Source organism: Phocoena phocoena, chromosome 11, assembly GCF_963924675.1.
Source record: "Phocoena phocoena chromosome 11, mPhoPho1.1, whole genome shotgun sequence".
In the NCBI taxonomy this organism is placed as follows: Eukaryota; Metazoa; Chordata; class Mammalia; order Artiodactyla; family Phocoenidae; genus Phocoena; species Phocoena phocoena.
Genome location: NC_089229.1, coordinates 26,485,187 through 26,503,122, shown reverse-complemented (window position 1 = coordinate 26,503,122; position 17,936 = coordinate 26,485,187). Strand labels below are relative to the sequence as shown.

At 43.8% G+C, this 17,936-nt stretch overlaps 1 protein-coding gene across 1 annotated transcript in view; it reads left to right on the top strand.

The window, feature by feature from the left end:
• The window catches only part of PLXNC1 (plexin C1), a 139,004-nt gene that overhangs the window by 11,279 nt on the left and 109,789 nt on the right, over nucleotides 1-17,936 (top strand). Inside the window, exon 2 of the mRNA XM_065887163.1 lies at nucleotides 7,362-7,502. Coding sequence (XP_065743235.1) covers nucleotides 7,362-7,502 — 141 coding nt within the window. The remainder of the gene's footprint in view (nucleotides 1-7,361; nucleotides 7,503-17,936) is intronic.

Genomic DNA, 17,936 nt, shown 5'->3' with positions numbered 1-17,936 from the left:
GAGTTCAGTCCCACCTGGATTTTTACAGGTCAGGCACTTGGCCAAGAGCCAAGTGCTCCATAAATGGACTGGATGGAGCAGGTGGGTGGGTGGAGAAGCCTCAGAAAGGTTAAATGACTGCTTAGAGACAGCTCATAAGTAACAGAGCTTGAACTTGAACCCACATTTTTCTTTACCCTAAATCTCTTGTTCTTTCTACTCTTCCATGCTACCACTTTGTATTCAATATTTCTATTTTAAAGAGTTAGCCAAATGCAACAGTTCACAAGTTATGCTGTTCTAATCATGGGACGAGAACAGTGCTATTATTCTTCACTTTGGTTAGAGGATACGAAAATACCTGAAGTATTTTGTTTACTTTGAGCCTCGTTTTAAGTACACTGAGTCTGTAGACTGTCTCTAGATGGAGATGGCAAAAGACCTAGGAACTGTCTTTTGCAAACTGTCAGTGAACTATGGATGTGAAATTTAGAGAAGGCCAAGCTACATGGCAGCAGACGTGGGGTAGTTTAGTATTGTTCCCCAAGGCAGAACCAAGGCCCAGTGCTTGCAAGGGACAAATTTTGTCATGAACTTTTGTAGAACTTTGTAATGACTAGACCTACTTAGCAGTGTACCAGGGTTGCCTGGTGAGATATTGACTGAAAGCATTCAAATACTGATCCATGTATTCGTTCATTCATTCAATAAATGTTTATTGACAGCTAACAACATGCCAGATGCTGAGGTATATGCTGCAGGGTGTAGAGTAAGATAAACTATTGTAGAGCTTAGAGTCTACTGGGAGACAGACATTAAATAAAAAAATTTAAAGCAATGTAATTATAATTATTTTCAAGGAAACAAATGGAATATTATGATTCAGAATAACTACTGGCACAGGGATAGGATGATCTATAGTCATGTGTCCATGAGGAGGTGACATTGAACTTGAAACCTGAAAGACTTAAAAAAAAAAAAAACAGCCTACAAGGTGTGAAGAGAGGGGAGGTAGCAGAAATAGCATATGCAAAGGCCCTGAGGCAGAAAGATGGGAACATGTTAAAGAGTCTGAAAGAAAGACACTGTGGGAGCTGAAGCAGAGTGAAGGAGAAGAGTGACAAGGGATGAGTTTGAAGAAGTAGGCAGGGACCAGATCAGATAGGACCTTTGGAAGCATTTGGGTTTAATTCTAAGTGTGATAGAAAGCCGTAGAAGAATTTTAGTCAAAGAAGTAACGTGGCCTACTTTATACATTAAAGAATCACTCTGGCTACTGGATGGAGAATAGATTGTAGGTTGAAAGAGAGAAACCAGGAGGCTCTTGTTGTAGATCAGGAGTGAGATGATGGGGGCTTGGACTGGGTGGAAACCATGGAGATGGAGAAGATAGATGTAAGATTGCTGGGAAATTCAGCTGAGATTTTTCAGGTACTGGGTGTGGGGACTGATGGAAAGAGAGGAGCTGAGGGTGGATGTTGGTACCATTCACCATGATGGGGAAGATAGGGAGGGAGAGAGTTGGGGGGAAGAAATGTCTAGATAATCATTTTCTAGCAACTCTGAAATCTTGGGAGCAATTCCACAGGTTCTCAAAGAAGATGATGCCATTTATTTAGAGGGTATTTAGCAGTGCGAGAGAGGGAGGTTTTGCAGAAGTCAAAATGATGGTGGGGGGGCACTACTGCTATTCTTGGGCAGGTGTCAGGGATGCTAAAAGTCCTGCATCATGGAGGACAGCCCCCATAGTGAAGAAATATCCCATCTAGAATGCCAGTAGCTTCCTCATGGAAGAACGTGGTGGAACTGTGTCTCTTCCAACTCTAAGAATCTAGGAGAATGCATTTTTTTTTACACTATCAGCAATTCATATATTTTTGTGAATTGTTCGAGTCAGGTTGTCTTTTTGTAGGTAATTGACTGAAAGTAGCCACATGGAAGGGATGGAGATTTAGATGGAGGATGGAGTATAAAGCAGGAAAAAGGAAGGATAAATCTTGGAGAGTGGGACTTTGGCAGTAGGAAGGCCTGGGAGGTTGGAGGACACTGGGGCCTTGGAGGGAGGGAAGCAGGTGGAAGAGCCCGTGGGAGGATATGAAATACAAACCTCACCGCTTTGCATGTTCCCCGTGGCTCAGTTGCACACCCCCCCATGCTTGCCTGGTATAGAGGCTGCCCAGGTATGTCCCTAAACTTCCCTTCTTTATTCCTCCTGCACACTTTGAACTTTTCCTTTGGATCATTTGAGTCCCCAAGGTTAATTCTTCCTTCAGGTCATCAGGGGCCATAAAGTTAGAACCTGATCAGTGCGGTATACTCTAGAAAAATAAAGAAAAGCGACAGGTGCCTTAACGGCCAAGAAAATCAGTATCTAACTTGGGTGAATAGTTGTTCTTCCCATTCTCTAGCTTGATAAAGATAGTTTTCCAATTATTTCCACACACGTGATTTCATTTGAGCCTCACAGCAATGCTAATAGACAGGGCGTGTGTATTATCGGGTCCATTTTACAGATTCGGTTATTGATGTTCAGGGACTTGCCCAAATCAAGCAGCCTGTCAGGGACGGAGCAGGGCCAGATCTTGGGCATAGGACTCCTGCTGAGGTTTCCTAACTGCAAGTAGGCCCCTGGGTAAGTAATGATGAAGAAACTGCTTCCCGTAAGTGTATGCCAAAGAGGAACAGACTACAAAATTAACTGCCCGAGAGGCTTTTTATCAATGTGTAAGAAGTTCCAGTTGGTATTTGCCCTGGCCCCATAAAGAAAAACCAAAATAAGGAAGTCCTTTCATCACCTTGGGGGATCAAAGACTTGACTTTTGCTGTCTCCCCAACACTTGAGGGGCCACTTTTGTGCACATTTCCTCCAGCTGTTCCCATAATAGCTGCAGCGTGGCTGTGAGCGCTCTGCGTGATCCTTGCTGAGTCAGGCCATCTTCCACGTGGTAGGGGCGGGGCCCCGTGGTACTCAAATTCGGAGTGTGCCATTCACACCCTAGAGTTCGTGGCTGGTGCCCCCTGAAATTGGGCAGTGCACGCAGGGGGTTGTTTATGGTCAATGAAAGATTTATGAAGGAGCTACAAGGAGGTCAAGCTGTTTCCCTTGTGATGTGCCCAGTATTCCCTGAATACTCTCTCTCACACACACATACACACACACACCCAGCACTCACCCCTTCCCAGTAGCCTTGGTTCCGCTTTGGTGTGTCAAGCCCAAGGTTCTCTCTTTTTTAGCCCAAACATCATTTGAGACAAGGTAGCTTTTTCCTCAAACTGAAAAAAGTTTCCCTCTGAGAGCAGGCTCAAGTGTAGGCGGGACGTGTGGTTAGACACGGCAGGCAGGAGACACAGAGTGACAACTCTGGGGGAACCAAGAAAGCCCAAAGGGGAGACAAGGTTTAGAGCTAAATCAAGATCGGATTTTGTCACGAAATGCAGAACTGGCAAAGGCATCATTACAAGGCATTAACCTTGTTACACACAGAAGAACAAGCAGAGGCTGGAATTGAGAAATAAATTACACGTAATAAACTAGACAGAATAGGCTGAGAGCAACATTAGTGATTATGCCCTAAAGGGAGAGAAGGGCACGATAGAAAATAGGCCAAAAAAAAAAAGAGTAAAAATAATCTCTGGACACAGGGGGCCGACTGCACTATTTTCTCCCTTTTTCTACTTGGCTCCCCAGGTATTAATTTCACTTTTGTGAGCAGGTTTCTCTGGAACCTGTCTTTCTTTTGTTTGCATTTGCTGAAATGAGCAAAAGGAAGCCATTCAGAGGGTTTCTTTTTCCATTCACAGGGACCTGTCCATTTCTGTGTGTTTCCAGCACAAAAGAATCCATTTCCATTCAGCCAGAGCAGCCCTTCGAGTTTACTTGAGGTCCAAGCCCGCTCTTTCCTATTTTCTTCCAGGCTCGCTGTTGTAATTGGCTACACAATCGTGACTGTGGCCAGGATCCTCCAGGGTGAGAGGAACAAGAGCTTGGCCGGTTCCTGGTCCTTTGCAGCTGAGGAAAAGCTAGAGTCTAGTGCCATGTCCCCAGCCATGACTCTCATTTCTTACACAGGGACCTGCTTTGCGTTGCAAGCAATTAGCAGCGGCTTAAACCATAACATCATTGTTAGTAAAAAGTTTAAAGCTTGGAAGTCTGAGCTCAGTGGTGTCCTCAGGAACTGAGGGTCTTTTGTCCTTCCCTTGCACCAATCTGTTGGTTTTCATGCTCCATCTTGAATGTCATGGAAGCAAAAATGGCTGTCACCACTCTGCACGGGTAGCCTCACATCACAGATTCCGAAGGGAGGAAGTGAGGGAAGAGGGGCAAATGAGTTCTCCTCAAGAGCCTCCTCTTATCAAGGAGGAAGCTTGTTCCCAGAAGCTCCTCCAGTGGATTTCTTGCATCTCACAGACCCAAACTGGGCCACATGGCCACCCCTAGCTCTAAGGGGTAGGAAAGCAAGTACCAGGCAGCAGGGAATGGGATTACTGTGTGGCTTAGACTAATCATGGTTTCCCAGGCTTGGGTTTATTGCTACCTGAACAAAATTAGGGTTTTGTGGCGAAGGAGGAGGTGGGCATAACTGCCACAGGTGTGGCATCAACCGTTTGTGTTTTTAAATAAGGTAATGATCGCAAACATGGATTGTGTGTTACTATGTGCCAGACGCTGTTCTTCTAAGCTTTACCTAGGCTTGTGTCTTAACTCATTCAGTCCTCGTGATGAGTCTACGACATAAATGCTGCTATCGTCACTTCCATTGCATAGAGGAGGAAACTGAGTCACAGAGAAGCTAAATAACGAGCACAAAATTAGTTAGAACGTGACAGAGCCAGGACCGAAAGCCTGGAGGTCCAGCTCACTACCCTGTACTATCCTTATTTAGTCGGAGTATTATAAAATATTCCAAGCAGCACACAGTAAGTGCAAGTTACTAATAATAATAGCAGCTAGCATGTATCAACATGTTATTATTACTACCATCATTATTATCTCTCCCTCGTAACTACCCTACCGATCACACACCATTGGCCTTATGCACAGCTGAGAAGGCCAATCCCAGCAGGGTTCGATAAATTGCCCACATCACCCAGAGGATGAGAACCAAGCTTGAATGCAAACCTAACTTCTCTGACCCCTAGTCCCAGGTGGTCTGTTCTATGCCACCAGCTCTCAAATTCGAGAACATTGATTTAATGGCCCTACTACTAACCCATGCTATTGATCCAGGACTTAATTTGGAAAACTTCAATTACTGAGAAACAGTCAGAAGCCAGGGAAGGATGCTAGAGAGGATGGGACAGTAATTTAGAAGCAATTTTCTCCTTGTTCATTTTCGGCTTTTGAGCCACTTCTGGGATTTTTTGGAGTCAGTCTTTCACAAACAGAATATCTCATCCCACCTTAGCCAAGACTAACTGTGATGTCACGGTTCTTAGCTAATCTAAATAGCTACAGTTATTAAGCACCTACTGTATACCAGACGTGGGAGGACACTATCCCATTTGGTCCTTGTGGATGGATAATCAACAGTCCACAGTCATTACTCTGTCTGTGTCGTGGGATGAGGGAAAACGGAGTCCTCCAGCCAAGGATAGTGGTGTTAGAACATTCCAGATGCCCAGGCAGAGATGACGTCCAATTCTCTGAGTTAAGCACTTCTGAGATGCTCAAATATTTAATAAAAAGAAGAGGCGTGGTCAGCCGATTTTAAGTTTGAACAATTCTGGTTTTATTTTAAAGCAAGATGTGTGGTGTGGGTTTATTTTTTTTTTACATCTAAAGGTCACCGACTTTTCTTTTGTTCTGCTCATGGTCACGAGGCATCCTTACCTAAACAGTGATCTATTGTTCTGATTCTTAGACCCACAGAGATTTTTTTTCTCAGCTTCATTTTAACAGGACAGTTCCTCATCTTCCCCGACTGTATGAAAAGTATATTTTTAACAGGAAAAAAAAAATCTCCAGTGGGTTTTCTAAAAATCTTCTTAAACTGAGTTCACTATGGAATATTGTATGCAAATAAGCCACGTTCTCTTAGGTTATGACATCTTTTCCTTGAGCAGAGATCACCACATTGGCGAAATCCTTGCCAGCATGTCTTTTCCTCCCAGTGTAACTTCAACAAAGAAATACAGACGGCACTTGAAAGGCTTCAGAAATCAATTTAGTCCATGAATCCATTTAGTGTAGATGTTAATGAAACTTGGTGGGTTTAAAAATAATGAATATTTAATAAGACATAAATTGAAAGGCATAAACACTGTCGGCAGTAATGTAATGAAGTTAATAAGTCTTAGCCTCCCCCTTCCTACCTCTCCCCTCTCCAAACGGGGTAGTTTTAGGAGTTGCGGTGATGCTTACAGAAGTTTGCTGGCTCTCCTATTGGTTGAAGCGTAGATGTGCCTTCGCCAACCTTAGTTCGGTTGGGAACCAAACTCTGGCAGGTAAAGTATGCTATCGCACTGTGTTCAGTAGCTGCAGAAGTCAACGACTCTTTCTAGCTCCGATCTTCCAGAGATTTGTGTAACAAACTCGGTTTCCTGTCGTTGAAAGCAGGAAGCAGCAGGAAGCACTCCATGCCTTTAAACAAGGAAGAAAAAGACATTTTGGTCGACACACTGTCTGCTCCGGATTTAAAGAGGGGCTTTATTTAATGATCAGGAGCGAGCATGTGATTCCATGTGCTCAGAGCCTCAGACCATTTAAATGCCTTTAGGTTGAGAGTTAGGCTTTCCATTTCTTCTTCAAGAACATCAGCACCGGGTGCAGCCCTTGTGCTTGGCTCCTCTTTAGCCCTGCGGCTCTGTCTTACCTACCATCCATGACTCTCTTTCCCTCTTTGCCCTCTGAATGACCTACCCTGTCTTTGGGCTAACACGCTGCACTCTTCTTGTAAATCCAGAGTCCCTCCTCTCTGCCGTCACACCCAATAGGATGGTCCGTCTCACATCTCTGGAAGTGGCTTGTTTAACCTCACAGAAGCCAAACCCTTGTTAAAATAAATTTCAGCATGATCCTGCAAACAGCCATGTATAAGACTGTCTCCCTCCCAATTCAGCGGTGGGCTCTTTTTTGGCAATAAAGGGGAACTCAGTTTCATATGTCAGCTGGAGGAGTGTTAAATGGATGGCTAGCTCACTGCTGGCAATCAGTACATGTTAATACACAGTAAACAATTGGCTTTCCATGGGTTGGGCAAGCGTGGTGATTCTGCCGATAAAGGGGATAAAAGGTTGTTCCTGGGGATCTTGTCTAAGAAAGTGTATTTGGGGCTCCAGTAAGGATCCTTCCCAGGTGGGCATGAGTGACATTTTATCATCATGAGAATGATCGCTGTTAAAAACTATCTTTTTTTTATTTGTGCGTCTGTGTGCATGTTCAGAGTGACAAGGATCAACCTGAAAGAGTCCAACCAATCGCATCATCTACCTTGATCCATTCCGACCTGACATCCGTTTATGGCACCGTGGTAATGAACAGGACTGTTTTATTCTTGGGGACTGGAAATGGCCAGTTACTTAAGGTTAGTTTTCTGTGCCTTCTTCCATGTCGATTTTAGTATTGATCCATTTTGTGCTTTTGTATTTTGTATTTTGTATTGCTTCTGGGTTATACACAAGACCATACCAACTGCTTTGTGAACTGCTCGGAGACACCTCCCCTCACGGAAATGGCCTGAAAGAAATTTCTGGAAATCTATTTGTAATAACCTCCTACTCATGTATGGAAGTGACAGACCCCTTGATTCCTGGGAACTTGCCAAGACGGTTCCCTTCCTTACTCACAGGCTGCCTGGGTGAGGCACATGGGGACCTGGCCCCTACCGCATCCAGGCTCACCCTCCTAAGACTTTTAACTTTTCAGTTCTATCTCCTTTATAATGGAAATGTACAAAGCACCTGATTTCTCACAACTTCAAAGAGGTAAAAGATTATAGGGCTAAAAAGAAGAAATAAACAGATGTTCCTTCTCCCCAGCCCACCTGCCACCCGCAGAGGGGGTGGTTCATTTTCTAACCTTCCTACCCACACCCACCACAGAGAGGTTAGAAATCTCAAACCCTCTGAGGCTCCCCTCGCCTTTTATCTCTGAGAACTGTTTATTTCCACTGTGCGGATACACCACTGGCCGAGTTGAGATTTTTATTCACTGGGGGAAAGGTGCAGGGGGAAGGAGAAGAAAATAAACTCAGAGATAACACATGACTTGTCTGAAATTATATAGCAGTTATCAATTTCTTCAGCAAGCATTTACTGAGCACCTTCTGTGACCTCCGCCAGCACTCGTGGTTGAGAATTGCACTGTTTCTTTCACCCTGGGCGGATTCTCCTTTGCCTCTCTATAGCCAGTCAATTTACTGTCAGCTCAGATTCTAAACTGAATATTAACAGATTTGTTTTCTCAGCTGATCTCCCACTGATAACTAGCTGTGTGACTTGAGGTAAATCTGTTAACCTCTCTGAGCCTCCATTTCCTCATCTGTAAAATGAGATTGTACTAGATGACCTAAGAAACCCCTTTCTCTTCTGGTCGTCTCTAATTAGCCAAACCTGCTTGCTTGCTTGCTTTCTCCAAATGTGCCTTGTGTGCTGCTCCCACACCTTTGCTCACGCTGTACCCCTTTCCTGGATTGCACTCTTTTTTTCTCTGCTTTACTGAATCCTGCATATCTATGCTTTGGCTCAACTCAAACTCCGCCTCCTCTCTGAGGACTCTGAAGCCTGGAGTGTTCACGTTTCTCCCTCATCTCCTGAAATACTCATTGTCTGTATCATTCTTTTGGCTCATTACAAATGTCTTGCTTTGATGCCTAACCTTTGCACTTGTGTTTGTCTTGCCTTCCCAGCTTGATTTTAAGCTTCTTGAGAAGGGGGCCGGGAATTCCCACAGCCTGATACAGTGCTGAGTGCCTGGTAGATACTTGATTTAATCTGTTTTCTTTGGAGGAAACCCAGTAACATATGGGAGGGGGTTTGTTTGTATACACATGCTTTTAAAATATACATTGATCATCTTTCCTTTTGTGTTACTTTATTTCCTGGGGAAAGGTAAATACCCACCAGTCCTTGTATACAAGTTGCTCAGTGCCGTGAGGCGATGTCCGGAGCTACACCAAGCTGGTCAGACTAATTGGACCCATTTGCCTGGCGGAAGAAGTTTCCATCAGTCCTTACTGGGTCTCCTTGCCAGTTATCTCTTCAGATTTGGGATATTTTTGACGAGTGTTTTGACAAGAACACTGTTTCCCCAAAGCAGAGCCAACCAAACTGTTAGATGGTAAATTGGAGGTGAAGGAACACTGGCTATCAATAGTTTCCCATGGGACGGCCTGGTTTCGCCTGTCCTGTTTGTTCACCCCAGTGGTTCGTGTGCAGCTGGCCGGTGTTTAGTGATGCTGTGCTGCCAAGGGGTGGAACTGAGCTGCAGCTTCAAGGCTGCTGAGGAAGAGACGGCTGACCCAAGTCTCACTTTCCTCGGCATCTGTACGGGCTACACCTTCAAAAGCCACATCTGTGGCTGTGTTCTTAGGGTTCCAGTAACGAGGGCAGGTTGGTTTTCTGTTTGTTTTGTGACTGCTAACATTTATACGGTGCTCATCACTCTACCCGTTCTCATTCAGTCCCCTCCACCACTCAGTGAGGTGGACACACGCTTCTCATTTTACAGATAAGGGAACCGGGGCCCAGAGAAGCTGCACGATTCGTCCAAGGTCACCCATGGCAGAGCAGGGGTTTGAACCGGGAAGCACTTCAGAGACCACACTGTTATGTCTCAGGCTACACTGACTTGGTAGCTTCTGCCCCAGGCACGGGCAACCACTCTGTGAGGGTTCTCTGGGGGGAGTGGGAAGCATGTTGCTAGGGGGTCACATGGCAGTGGGAGTGGAGCGGGTTCAGGGTTCTTAGAAGCTCAGGGAAGAATCCCAGCTTGAGAAGAAGGCAGACCGTTTGGCTGAGGGAATACCTCACTGGCATGATAACTTCTTGGGAGTCAAACCCCACCCCCAGCTTCCCTCAGGAAGGTTCTACCCCTCAGGAGGAGGTTGGGAGGGGAGAGTGTGAGCTGACTGGGCCCCGCCAGGCTCCCGAGGACAGCCCAGCCGTCCCCAAGACTCCCCTATGTATCCTGCGTACAGATGCTTGGGTGCAGCCCCTGAAATCACCCAGAGTCCTGAAGCCCCAGGATTGTGTAGACGATTTGGAAGGCACAGAGAATCTCCAGATCCCTGTATTCAAACACTTCAAGCTTGTCCCTTGCCAGACTCGTCACCAGAACTGTTAGAAAAGACGAACATTGATAGACACAAGCTTGGCTTCTTCAGCCACAGAGTGGAGGTTCTAATGAGCAGAGAAAAAGAAAAGCCAACCCAAGGCAGCCTGCAGGAGCAGGAGTAGGAGGGGCTTGGATCACCCACAGCCTGACTCTTCAGTTTCCCTGGTGATCAAGAGTTGATGGCCTTTCCACAGACGCCAGGCACTGTACTATATGCCTGGCTGGAGGAGAGGCAGGAAATAGCATTTGGGGGCCAATTGCTCTTCTTGACCAACACATACACGGACCCTCTGATTTCCTGAATCTCTGAAAACCTCACAGAGTTTTCATAGAGTTTGGTACAATTTTAAATATCATATTACTGAAATGATTTTTTTCTTATTGTAAAAGTAATGCGTGCTCTTGGAGAAAGTTGCAGAGTAGCGGGGTATGAGGGGAAAGCAAAGAAAAAATACCCCTAGTTTTCTTATGTAGAGGCAGCTGCTGTCAGCATTTTAGATTCTTTTTTTTACATAGTTGAGGTCAGACTCTATTCAGTTTTGCATCCTTTTTTTCTTCAGTTAACGAGGGAAAATGCTTATATTGAAAAGTTACAGCAAACTGTAAAGTCTTTTAAAATAGCTGTATCATATTCTATTATATGGAAACATTACTTTGAGCTTAAGCCGAGATATTGAGTCACTTTTAAAGTGACTTTAAAGACATGCACTCTTCCGAGTCATCTGGCACTACCTCTGAAGGTAAGGTTTTATTGATGATGAGTGGAAAAATTAAAGATTTCACAATATGCTACTACCTTTACTGCCCTCTTCTACTTTTATTTCTAAATCCCTTTGTAAGGTTTTAGAAAACCTGAAGGAATTTGGAACTGAAAGCGTCCTTTGCGAATATCTCATCTGCCCCCTTATTATCGACTTGCCATCCTAGTGGTCGTGAGACAGATTATGTCCGGTCACTTTTTCCTCTGGATATTTCCTCATTTTACTTCCTTTCTGAGCATGATTGCATGCTATAATTTTTCAGTCGTCAGCATCCTCGCTGAGATCAGCTGAAAAAGTAGAGCCACACTGAACTCCGTTTTTGGGAATTCACATCCCACGTGTTGTGTGGCCAGGATGCTGCCATGTGTACTCATTCTTACAAACACGTGCTCTTTCTCCAGCTTGTGGTACAGACTATGGTGCAGTTTGGATTCCTTTGAGCTGACTCTGTTGCATGTAGAAAATGGTCCTTATTTCAAGGGCAGAATTGAATATTTTGAACTTTTCCGGGTGGTAAAATAAGTAGTGAAATTTGAAATTTGTAACTTCGCCCATGCCCATTAACCTTTCTTGTAAGCAAAGAAGAAAAGAAGGCAGTAGGCGAGGAATAATAACAGCTAACATTTCTGAGCTCTTACTATGTGCCGGGCATTAGAACCAGTGTCTGCATGGGTTTACTAGTTCAATACTATGAGCGTTCCCACTTTATAAATGAAAAAACCTGAGGCTCTGAGAGGTTAGGTAACTTGCTCAAGGTGATTTGAATGGAAGCAACCAGTCTCCCAAACAAACTGCACTGATAATTCAGATGTGTTCTCTAGAGCTTGGGAGAGTTTGTGGAACTGGTTTTTATTTTGTATTTTCTAGTGTTGGAATATCTGGGTTAACATCAAGATGCAAGTATCTGAGGTTTCGTGAGAAGGTTCTATGGCTTCTGTGGTTTTAGGGACAGCTTGCTGACAACCCAGCTGAGTGCAGACTTCTGTGTTAGAGGAAGGCGGAGCCCTCTCCTCTTGGGGCTGCAAGTAGCTCCTGGGAGCCTCTGAACCCCCTTAGGAACCCCTGCTTTTCCCCAGTGAACTCCTTTAGAGCAATGGTAGGAAATCTGTGTTCAAGTTGATTTTTAGAATGGCTCCAGCAACAGGAGGCTAGGGTTGGGTTTCTCCAACATCCTTAGGCCTAAAGCAGGGTTCAGGATTCAGGAAGCCATATCATGCTCTTTCCCCATATCCAGCAGAGAAGCACCGCGCCCACGCTGAGTCCGGACTGGCTACCTATGTAGCTCTCCAAACTCTGTCATTTATCCAAACCATGGAGTGAGATTCAGCCCATTTCCAGAAAGTTCTTCCTGCCTCCAAACTGTGTAACCTTTGAAGAGTCTGCCTTGACGCTGGTTTTTAAAGTTTTCGAGTGAAAAATAAGAGAAAACAAAAACAGGTCTTTTCTAAAGCCAAGCTCTATTTATACTCCCACAGCATGTTCAAATAAGAGGAGGCCATGAGAAGCCCAGGACAGGACCTGGGGCTGGAAGTGGGGGGGGCGAGCATGGACGCTGAGCTGAGGGAACAGACCAAAAAGTAAAGGCAGTGGGAACTGTCAGAACTTGAAAGTGGGCTCCGTGGTTGGCTGTTGAGAAAGTCATGTCCAAGTTTACCCCCATCTCATTCCTTCCAGTGTGTGAGTGTGCAGGGACTCCCCGATTCGGAACAAATTCGCCCGTGTAATCCACAAATCTAGAACTCATGGTTCAGGCTATATGCTTCTCTTACTACTTACATCAAAATCAGTAGATTGGAAACCAGAGAGTAATTTGCTTTAATCTTTATATTTCATTTTTATTATTACTCCTACTTACTGAAGCACAGTAAATGCTATTGGATAATTACCTTGCTTTCCTCGTGTGTGTGTGTGGTTTAAGTCTCCTTTGCAGCATTTCTTAGAAACTGTTGATGGAAAAAAAAAATAAGTGAGAAGAATGTTTGATTTACCCTTTACCTGGTCAGCCTCACAGAGTGAGGTATAAGAAAAGAAATTTGGTGTAAAATATTTTAGCATTTTGAACACCCATGGCTTTCCCATGTCATGTTAATAGTAAAGAAAAAAACAGAAATAGTCTTTTGTTTAATTTTTCTCCCCCTCATTTTCCTCACCAGGCTGTCTTTTCCGTGGATGGTGTTGTACTTGTAATGCAGCTAATTGTATGGTGTGGAAGTCTCACACACCATACATTTCAGGACTGTAGCTGGGAGGGTTGTTGTTGGTTTTTTTGTTTTGTTTGTTTGTTGGTTTTTTTGTATGCAGTGAAAATCCCAAGGCTAGTTAATTGCCTGCCATGAGGCTTCAGGAAGATGTCAACAGAAACAATATGTTGACACTCGCTGAAGTTCTCCATGGGGAAAATTTGTTTTCCACACGGGCTGCAGCTGGAAAAATCTGAAGAGCCCTATAAAATCTTGAACGCTAATAGAGTATGTTTTTTCATTTAATAAATATTTATTGGGCACCTTTTATGTGCCAGGCACTGTTCTGGGTGCCAAGGATATAAAAGCGAACAAAACCAACAGTGCCCCTGCTCTCATGGTGGGAAGAAAAAGACAGAAAACAACTAAATGGATTAACCAGTAATGAAGTCATTTCACATGGTGATAAGTGCTGTGGAGAAAACAGAGTGATGTGTAGAGAGGGACAGTGGGGTACGGTAGAAAGGTGACCAGGGAAGGCTTCTCAGAGGAGGTGACATTTGAGATGGATGAAGGGGTATGTAAGAATATACATGGCAGAGGCTCAGGTTGACTTCAGATTAGATCTATATTAAGGTCGTATGCTGGAAGCAATAGATGAAAATCCACATCATGCCCGAGGAGTGTGTGTGTATTGAATGCATTTTCTCTTATGCAAAATTCAACCCATTTTGGGTTTCTGTGACTCACCGTTACTTCCTGAATCGCTTCACTTATCGTATTCTTTAGCGAGGTGGCCCAGCTCCAGTCTTGCTGGCTTTCTTCTCTGTGTTGATGTTGATGTGACTTTTGCAGTTAGAAGATCTAAGAGTTCCACCGATGCCCCTGTGCTGGGCTGGGCTCTGTGGGTGGGGGTGGGGTTGGAGGTGATATTAACAGAAATCCAGAGGAGGAGGAGATCCTTCCTGTAGTCATCTGAGAGAGACGAGGGCCGTGCTGAAGCAGAGACCCCAGTCCCTCTGTGCAGCACGTTGCTTTAGTAAAATTAAAGATGTGATGAAAATGGAAACTTCCTTGGGGGTACGGAGATCCTTCTCTGCATAATCTAGAGAAAAGGAAAACCATTGGACCCACTCATCCTCAAACACTTTTAAAATTTAAATTGCATGTATTTATTTTTAAAGACAATACATTAACTGTTCAAAGCTCAAAAGAACCAAGAAGGTCACCCATTCTTGACTTCTGGGGCAACCAGTGATAATGGTTTAGAGATATTTTATATATGTCTGCGAGCAAAAGGGGAAGATAGTCTTTCTCTCCTTTTATTAAACATACATGTTATATATGTGTACATACATGTATATATACATATTTAATATAGCATGGTAAACATAACATATAATACATAGAGAGCTTTCTGATTCTTTTCGTTGCTAAATAGTATTCCATTGCTTGCACCATAGTTTAGTTAACCAGGTCCCTATTGTTGGACGGTTCGGTTGTTTCAGTCTTTTGTTAGAACACATGATGCTGCAATAAATACCTATTACATATATCATTATATATGTATATATGAGGGAGTGTGGGATCTAAGGGTATGTGCTTTATAGTGTTGAGAGAGAACGCCAAATTACCTTCCAGAGAAGTCTCACTCCCACCAACAATGAAGCATACCCCTTTAAACCCAGCACCTGCAGTTATCAGGACACGCTTCACTGTTGGCCTCTCGAGGTAGCTTGTTCAGGAAACTGGTTGGCAAATCCTGGTGCATGTACACTTTGGTAATTTAAAGAGGAAAAAAAAGCAAGCAAGAAAGGCTTCCCTGCCATAAGTCCAAGTTCTAGAGAGAATACTGATGCTTCATCTCTAAGGTATCAAGTAAGTAAATCTGTATTGACCCAAATAAGATCTTTCTAGCCCCTTACCCATCTGTATCCACCGTGCTCCAAAAATAAATAAAATAAAATAAGCTCTAATAACAACCGCAGTGCAGCTCCTAACTCACTTAAAATGGATGAGTGGTGGTGTTTTGTAAATTGTTTTTATTTACTCCTAAATTTTAAAGCAAATCCCAGACACTGTGTCATTTCACCCCCTACATATTTCATTATGCATCTCTAAAAAACTATGATCATTTCTTTAAATCACCATAATCATAAAGCTATGACTGCAAGTAACAAAATCATCGGTAATTCTTCAGAATTATCAATATCAAGTCCATATAACTAAATTTTCCTGATTGACTCAAGAATGTCTTTTTAAAATTGTTTTGTCCAAATTGGTATCTGAACAAGGTCCTCAAATGACATTGAGGTTGTTCTGTTTCTCTTAATCTGAGTGACCTCCTCCTATCCTACGATTCACCTCTGTTGACTTTTTGAGGAAAGGAAGTCTGCCGTCCTGTGGAATGTCTCACACCGTGGATTTGGCTGTTCACTTTCTTGTGGCGCCATTTAGCTTGTTCCTCTGCCCCTTCTGTTTCCTAATGCTAAATGGAAGTTAGCACTAAGGCTTGATCAGATTCGGCTTCAGCTTTATTGGCAAGAATGCTTCATAGGTGTTTCTGCCAGATGATGGTTTTAACGTGATGAATTCATCAAGAGAGATCTGGGCAGCAGCCTTCTGAGCCTCACTTGAGAATGTTTCTGTCGATCTTTAAATCTGGCTTCCTATCTCTCCCCCTCTATACAAGCACTTTCCAAGAACCTGATCAGCTGTTTGAATCTGAGCTGATTAATAAAGAATGTGAATTAGAGATGGGAAGACAGGAGCCTGGCAAGTCCACACTTGGTCAGTGCCTGCCTGATGTCTCCCTGGGCTCATAGGTTTCTGTAGGCCAGGGTCTCTAATAGAACTTTCCATGATGATGGAAATGTTCTATATCCGCACATACAATATGATAGCCGCTAGCCGTATGTGGCTAGTGATTACTTGAAATGTGACTAGTGTGACTAAGGAAGTGAATTTTTAATTTAATTTAAATTTAAACAGCCATGTGTGGCTAACGGCTACCATATTGGATGGTGCGGCTGTAGAGTCATTTATAAATGACTTGAGGCACAGACCTTTCCACCTCCCTTTGGACCTAAATGCTGCTTTCCTTTTGAAAAAGTCATATTTAATCTATTTAGTTACATTGATTTTACAGAGCTGCCACTGAACTTAGTAAGCGGTTCATGGGCTCCTAGTGAGCTACTAGTTGCACCAAATCCACCTGGGTTTGACTCAGAGAAGATGATGGAGGGAAATCACCATCGCAGGACAAAGCCAGACTCAGGCCAGATCCTGAGCACATGCGGGATGCTGCTCCATGAGCCAAATTAATTTTTTTTTTTTTTTTTGCGGAACGCGGGCCTCTCGCTGCTGTGGCGTCTCCCGTTGCGGAGCACAGGCTCCGGACGCACAGGCTCAGCGGCCATGGCTCACGGGCCCAGCCGCTCTGCGGCACGTGGGATCTTCCCGGACCGGGGCACGAACCCGTGTCCCCTGCATCGGCAGGCGGACTCTCAACCGCTGCGCCACCTGGGAAGCCCTAATTTTTGATTAAATAGCAAAAATGTGCTTGCCATCAGGATGTGTGGTACAGGCATGTTATTGCTCAGTAGATGTGTGAAAGTAGACTTTGAAAAGAATCCCAGGTGCCAGTTTTTTCTTTTCAAATCATATGCCCAATGTAACTGATGTCCACAGTGGTAGAGATATGAATATAGGTATCATATCTGGATGTTTTCAAACTGACAAAAGGTTGAACATCTTCACTTTCAAAAGCATTGTATTGTCTGGGGCAGAGGGGTAGGTACCAAGATGATTAAGACATGGTCCCTACCCAAGAGGTGCTTGTAATCTAGTAATAGGTTATTATCCATTGAGTATTGTTGACGTGCTAAGCATTATTCGTAATTCTCATTTGATCCTACAACACTGTGTATAAGGAAGGCGTTGTTAGTTCCATTTTAGAGGTGAGGAGATTGAGTCCCAGGGAGGTTAAGTAAGTTACTAGCTCAGAGGAGCACATCTACTTGAAGGGTAGAGCCAGGATGCAAATCTGAGACCAAGCTACCATTATATTTCTCCAGGATTAGGGTAATCGTCTTCCGAGGAGTCTTCCTATCCATGCTTCAGACCCCACCTTCTCACCATGTGTTTCCTCTGCTCAAAGCCCTGCAGTGGCTCCACATCTCTCACCTAGAGTAAGAGGCAAAATCTTTACGCAGGCCAACAAGAACCTATATGATCCACCCTGTTACCTCGCTGTCCACTCCTCTCTACCTCACTTGTTCTGCTCAGGCCATACTGGTCTGCTCTCACTTTAGGGCTTTTGCACCAGTGGGTCGCTCTTCTAAGAGTATGCTTTATCCACATGTATCTAAATGACTCACTCCAGCATCTCCTGTTAGTCTCTAAATAAAACGTCACCTTCTAATGAAACGTAATGCTGAACACACATTTTCCATCTTTTTACCCCACTTAATTTCGACCTATATCACCTGCTAACGTATTTTTTTTTATATTGGAGTATAGTTGATTTACAGTGTTGTGTTAGTTTCTGGTGTACAGCAAAGTGATTCAGTTGTACATGTATGTAATCTATTATTTTTCAGATTCTTTTCCATTATAGGTTATTACAGGATATTGAATATAGTTCCCTGTGCTATACTGTCGGTCCTGCTAACGTGTGTTTTTTTTTTTTTTTTTGGCTGCGTTGGGTCTTTGTTGCTGCGCACAGGCTTTCTGTAGTCGTGG